At 33.6% G+C, this 7,235-nt stretch overlaps 1 protein-coding gene across 1 annotated transcript in view; it reads right to left on the bottom strand.

The window, feature by feature from the left end:
* Positions 1-308: 308 nt before the first annotated feature.
* The window catches only part of NSL1 (NSL1 component of MIS12 kinetochore complex), a 15,320-nt gene continuing 8,393 nt past the window's right edge, over positions 309-7,235 (bottom strand). The window contains exons 4-6 of the mRNA XM_032214821.1: positions 5,356-5,407; positions 2,041-2,108; positions 309-1,304 (exon numbers count right to left, since the gene is read on the bottom strand). Of these exons, the coding sequence (XP_032070712.1) occupies positions 1,029-1,304; positions 2,041-2,108; positions 5,356-5,407 (396 nt within the window). The 3' untranslated portion in view covers positions 309-1,028. The remainder of the gene's footprint in view (positions 1,305-2,040; positions 2,109-5,355; positions 5,408-7,235) is intronic.

Raw genomic sequence — 7,235 nt, 5'->3', positions numbered from 1 at the left:
GGGAATACAGGAGAGAAAGAGCAGGTACAGGTAATCCTTGACTTACGACCACAATTCAACCCAAAAATTGTTGCTGAGACATTTGTTAAGTGAGTTTTGCCCTATATTGCAACCTTTCTTGCCACAGTTAAGTGAATCATTGCAGATTTAAATGAATCTGGCTTCCCCGTTGACTTTGCTTGTCTGACGGTCACAAATGGTGATCACATGACCCTGGGACACTGCAACTGTCATAAATGTGAACCACTTGCCAAGCATCCAAATTTTGATCAAGTGAGCAACAGTTGTAAGTTTGAAAAATGGTCACAAGTCATTGTCCGTGCTTGTAACTTTGAACAGTCACTAAATGAACTGTTGTAAGTCAATGACTAACTGAATATTAGCACCAAACATTTTTCCTCAGTTTTTAGACTACACTGAAGACATAACCTGCAGCTAAATACTTTAATCTTTTAACCCCAGCCTATAGCTACAATAAACATATATAGAAGTTGAGCTCATTTAAAAATTATACTGATCTAGAAATCCACAAACAGTTACAGGGAACTAGATACCCCTCTGTGGATCTAAATGATTTCAGTTCTTCTCTGAAACTCCAGTTGCAGATGCTCTGCTCATAATACTTTTAAAGTTCCACTCAGCAAGAATCTTTGCTGTGGAAATGTACAACTTTATGGATCAAGAGCATAGATAATGCTCTTGCCTAATTTTTGGAGAAATTACCATTAACACAATTAAGCATTAAAGCATTCATAAACAAGTCAAAGTCCTTGTAGAAGATCATTCTGCTGTAATATACTGTAGGCAAATTTAGTTTAAAAGAAAAATGTTCAGATTTAATAATAAGCTTAAGTATTTTACAGAGTAGCTATATAAAGGGATCCAGTATCCAGCTTCATCGCTATCAAACAAAATTTGTTTGGTTATGTGGATTTCAGGGGATTACTAAGGATGCTATATAACCCCCCCCCCAAAAAAAAATATCAGAAAAACTGAATGGCTATGCAATGATCTCTTCAAAAAAGTGTTCATGTATCATGACTAAGTTTTCTTTGTCGGAGTGGGTAGCGTCTCTGTGGAGAACATGATGATCTCTTTATTTTGAGTAGTACAGAATTACTGATAGCAGTTTGTGAAGGTAGAACTTCCACTTGTGATGTAAGGTTTTTGACTTCATTTTTATTTTCTTTTTTAACTTCAGAGACAAACATGATTTCTTGATGGAGTCTGCATTGTTCCAAAGTTTGTTGTAAAGACAATGCTTTTGAGAAGCCTTCTGCTCTTTCCACGAGGGATGACAGGGACTGGAAATGGCAGGACAAAAAAAAAATCCAGGTTATTCAAATTGAGCTACTATATATCCTGGGAGTACTAGAATTTCTAAGCAGCTTTAATGAATTCCAGCAATAGTACATTAAACATCAATTCAGAAGTGACATGTATTACAAACCTTCCCTAAAACCACTTTGTAATTTCAATACACATTTAAAAGGAATGAAATTGTAGATTCTAATGAGAGCTGTAGATTCAAAACATACTTAGGTGATACTGCTGGTAAGTATAGCAGACAAATTCTGAATAGATCTATTCAGTTGAAAAATATGAGACTACTGTAGTCTTTTTCTTAAAATAGTTAATGAATCAGGTCTTCACAAGCGTTCTATAACATTGCTTGACAATAAGTTAATGTTAGGAATTTGTAAAATTATACATTCCCTGAAAATGAATATTTAGAGATTGGACTCTATGTAGGACACCATCAACCATTTCCTATCCTGGAAAATACACTTCTGGAAAGACACAAACCTTTCTAGAACTAGCATATCATTGAATTCCAGAGAGTAGTGGAACATTTGAAGACTGGAATGTGTAATTTTTCACAGTTATATTTCCAACTTATAAATGCTACTAATTGGACCAGATTTTATTGTACTTACAACTATCTTATGTCAGTTGGAGTTGAGTCATTAATGCATGAACCATTATGTCAATTAATCAACTAAATTTAGATACAAACCATTATATCTTTAGAAATCTCACCTTAAATGATTCTCCAGTATGTCTAGACATAGTTTTTGTTGAAAGTCTCAATTCTACCATAGACTGATCTGGGGGAAAAAAAATTCATGTATTCTCTTAGAACATAAACCAAGAAAAATATGAATTTGCTGCATTATAAAGTAAAAGATGGAGAAAAGGAGGAATAATATTAAGTTAGTATCATGGGCAATCTACTATTCCAAAGAGGCTATTTTATTCAACATCTAAAAAGAAAAGTTTCAAAATGTAAAAAGTACAAATGTTTTGTGGATCATTACTTCATTCTGCAATTTACTATCAATTTATTTTTGATAAGGAATTTATATACTGCGACATTCAATGTGTTACATATACAATCACTTCTGAAATATGCAAAACTAAAAATAAACCCTTTTCCTATCACATCTATAACTACTCAGATGATATAGTGAGATTCTAAGCAACTTAGAGATACTTCATTTAAAATCCATATTCAGCACGCAACTCAATTTCCCATTGCTCTAAATTGTCATATCTCCACCTAACCTAAACCATACAGTGTTGCAAAGGGATGACAGAAAAATAGCTAAATAAAGTAATCCGAACTTCTGGGAAGAAATGAATAATTACACTGTAAAACAAACTGAAAAACAATAGCAGACTTGTAAATAAACATTGCTTTCCAGATTTCGCAGTCTCTAACCTGCCAGTTTCGCCCACAAATTTCAAAAACTTCTACTATATATGGTTGGATTAAAAAAAGCTCTTGTGTATCGCAATTTCATAGTGTTTTTAAATAAAGCTATACAAAGGAGCAAAATTCTTCAAGTTGTTAATAATTATCCCATTTTAATCTAATATTTATTTCAAAACCATATTTTAAAAGACTTTTTGACAGAAACCTCTGAAATTAAACTGTTATACATATACATATATTTATACTGTCATAAACGCCTTTTCTTCCACGGACAAATTTTTTATCGCTATTGTATCTAATGTCATAAATGCTGATTTCTGGTAATTCAACAGACACAGCTTTTCTTTTTGCAGCTCCTGAACCCTAATAATCAGAATTCTGAGAGGAAATTCCTAGAACTATTTAATCCAAAACTGCATGAACCCTAGATTAATCTATCTGGAAATTACTGTGTTGCATTCTGAACTGTACAGTGTATCAAATCCACATCGGTAATGAAGAACAGTAAACTGTAGTTGTAATAATAATCTCTATTAGAAGAGATAATATAAAGTACAGGTAGTCCTCGACTTATGACAATTGAACCCAGAATTTATGTTGCTAAATGAGAAATTTGTTGTGAGTTTTGTCCCATTTTACGATTTTTCTTGCCACGTTTGTTAAGTGAATCACTGCAGTTGTTAAATCAGTAACACGGATTAAGTGAATCTGGCTTCCCCATTGACTTTGCTTGTCAGGTTGCAAACGATGGCCAAATGATCCTGGGACACTGCAACCGTCATAAATATGAACCAACTGTCAAGCATCCAAAGGCACATTAAAAAATGAGTCCAAATATAAAAATCTTGACTCGCTTTACATTTGCTACCTTTTATATTAAAAACTCATTGTCCTGAGAACTGTTCTCTTGAACTTTCTAAAACTCAATGAAAACTGAAAGTATTGTAACAGTAATAAATTCTTTCTGGATGATTTAGGGTCAACTTGACATAACTTGGACTAGTTATAACCCTTTACTTCTGCATTCCATCTGTAAAATAGAAATAATGGGAAGAATTACAGCATACTATGTACTGTAAAATCAGTACAAAACAACTGCTTGCAGGTTTTTCCAAGGTCAATTAACTTCATTTGAAAACAAACTAGATTATTCCAATCAATCTATCCCAGCAATCCTTATAAACATGTTTGCCCTGGTAGAATATTACATGATTGTACATTAGAGAAGTATTTAAAAAACTGGATGTTTACACTGCTTCCAAAACATGGGAAATGAAATAAGGAAATGAAAGCATATAATTCTATCTTTCGTTTCTGGTGACTGTAGTTATTGCACAGGGATAGATGCAAATTCCAGACTGTACAAATAAGTTCATTCACTATATATTTGCACAATGTTTTCCTAAACATTATTTCTACTTTAGAATTTTTTAAAAAATTGTGATTGATCAGATCGTTTTACTTTATAATCCAACCAGCATGCGGAACAAATTTGTATGCAATAATTCTTCATTGCAAATAAATTACCATAAGCAATGTTTTCAAGTTAGAAGAAATGCTCCCTGAAGACAAGTTAAACTTGATAGTAAAATATCTTATTTGCCTTAGTAAGTGTGCGATTAGTAATTCTTATGTTACGCTAAAAATAAAGTGAAATAGTGATAGTATTGGTGTTTTTGCTATTTTTTACTGCTATATTTGACCTACTCCATATTTTCATAGCCTTATTATAACATGCATTCTTACTAGTAGCACCTAATAAAATGATATCATCTAATGCTTTTTATAAAGCAATAAAATTAATATTGAGCAGAATTAAGTTCAGCCTATTGTCCCAGTTTCTTATGTGATTCTTTGAGAAAATTAATTGCCCACCTCTGATGTAAACACCATGGCTTGGAAAATGGTAGAATTTAAACCATAAACTTTATATGGTATTCTGTTTTTACCCTGCAAAGCATTGGAACCAAAATAATAGTTTTAAAAAAAATCTGAAGTAGGTTTTTTTTTTTTTTGGTCAGGGTTCTGTGAAAGCATGACTGAAAAAAAAATAAGCATCACTTTTTAAACTTTGCACAAACCATGCTAGTGCTCACAATGATTAGTTTGCTGTTCTTTTAACATTGCAAGTTGTGCGCTGTGTAGGCTAAAAGTGAATTTTATTGTGAAGTTTTTGTATTTTCACAATTGTTATGCAGGGGTTCCCTGAGACCTGAATATTATTATTTCAAGGGCCTTTTCAGAGCAAAAAGGTTGGGGAAAGACTATGTTAGACACTTTGTATATTATACTTTTCCCCCCACTAGAATTCACATCAGAAGCATAAAATGTTCCCACATATTTATCCCGTCTCCTTTTCCTCTCCTTTTTTCTTTCTTTCTTCCTTTCTCTTTCTCTTTATTACACAGCACTTTTATGTACCTGCCAATTTTAGGATACTCTTCCCTTTAACTACTGGCATGCTGTCTAGTCCACAAAAACATATGTCATATGAATAAGCTAAGTTATGAAGTATTTGGTTTTGGTTATGAATCAAGAGAGGTCCACTCTGGAAAAGAACAAAGAGTTATGGAGTGTTTAAAACATACAATTGCCATATTCTATGAAAAGAAATGAAGCACATCATTTTAGAAAATTACCTTGAGAAGGTTCCACTTTTATGTCTTGACAATTCACAAAAGGTTGATAGCCCTAAAGAGACAAACAAATGCATTTAAAATCTCTTTTGCATGATAACATCTAAAATGTGACTTAATTCGTGGTTAAATATATTTGAATCTTAAGCAAATAAAAATTCTTATCCTCATATGCATATGTAATACATCTCAGTAAAAGCAGCCATTATTTGATTTGTAAATTTAGTAAAAGCAGGTTTTGCTGTCTCATCTCATATAGGGTTTCCTGCTTGAGCAGGGGGTTGGACTAGAAGACCTCCAAATCCCTTCTAACTCTGTTATCCTGTTAAATCCTCACTGATCTTACAGTGACCTTCTGAAGTTACGGTGCTGAACAAGAGGTGGTTATGGCAGGTCTTTGTAGGTGTGACCACTGCAGTGTCCCTACGATAATGGGATAGCAATTTGGGTGCTTGGCAACTGGCTCATAATTATGATGTTGCAGCAGCCCACACTCACATGACTTTCACTGCTGGCTTTTGACAAGTGGAATCAACAGGGAAGCTGACAGGAGGTTGTAAATGGCAATCATATGACTACAGGATGCTGTGTGACCACTTAGGATTCTCCTAAGAGGCAACTGGGACTGCTGCAATAAGTTACAATTGTACTGTTTAGTGACAAAGTTTCCCATTACTGCTGGTAAGGGAGGATTACCTGTAGTAACTAGATGAGTTAAATGCTGTTATTACAATATATGTTATATTCTAATCTGAATAATCAATTTTCTATATTATCTAACTTTACAGCAATTTGGATGACTAATAAAACAGTGCCCCCTGCTGCATGACATAGGATAAGGTAAATTTCTTATTTAAAAAAATCAGACTTTTATTAAAAAAAATGTTATTAGTGATTGTAAGTAACCGAACAGCCGCCAATCACTTCTCCTGTCTTACTGGTTTCCTGAAAATGTTTTACAAATATTTTTCTTTTACTCAAAACCCTTTTTTTGGAGTATTGTATTTTGTATTTTAATCTTGTTTGAAACAAAATTAAATATATATTTAAGAAAAATCTGCAAAGCAAGTGTTCTCAAATATGCAACTTAGTGCTCTCAGAAAGCCAGTGAGACAAAATTAGAATGTGTATCCCCCAAATAAACAGCACATAGGCAAAAAGAGAAAAATGTTAGAAGGCACCTATACAATGGCACATATATATCTTAGCTACAGATTATAAAAAGAGCAATAAAAAGCAGAAGAAAGGTTTTGTGATGGATGTTTGGAGATTCAGAAGTGAAACAGTGTAACTATGTGAATTAATGCCTTTGTTTGTTAGCGAACAGCTGGGAGAACTGACAGATGTTCCAGTCTTAATAATTGAGATAAAGAGGGGAAGAAAAAGCCATGATACAGTACAAACGAATAGTGAAAGAAAAAGACTTGAGAGGAACGAAAGTTAACTGGTTAAGATTTATTATTGTATGTTCTTACGTACATACAGATTTTGTAAATATTTTCACATGTATAACACTAGACCCCACTACTTTATTAGCGGAGAAATCATGTCCTCTTTACAATCACTCATGCCTTGGTTATCTTTCATATGGATTACTGTAATATTTTCTAAATGGGGATGCAACATGTGTCTTTGTAAGCACTTATAAGCACCCCTTGATTGGACTATGTTACATTTCTCCCTGTGGGTTGTGTTAGTTGCCAGTTTGCATCTGAGTGTAATTCAAGGGTTATCTCGGACTGCTTCCTCTGTCCAATTACGACTACTTGTTCCATCAGGTCTGGCAGGAGGGGCACACCTTGATCCTGTCATCCAAGGAGTATTGTGTGGAAGTGCTAAGAATTTTTGCAAGGTCCTAAAAACATGGTTTTGCCAAAAGACAT

This window comes from Thamnophis elegans, chromosome 4, assembly GCF_009769535.1.
Source record: "Thamnophis elegans isolate rThaEle1 chromosome 4, rThaEle1.pri, whole genome shotgun sequence".
Classification (NCBI taxonomy): Eukaryota; Metazoa; Chordata; class Lepidosauria; order Squamata; family Colubridae; genus Thamnophis; species Thamnophis elegans.
This window is presented reverse-complemented; position numbering and strand designations above follow the sequence as displayed.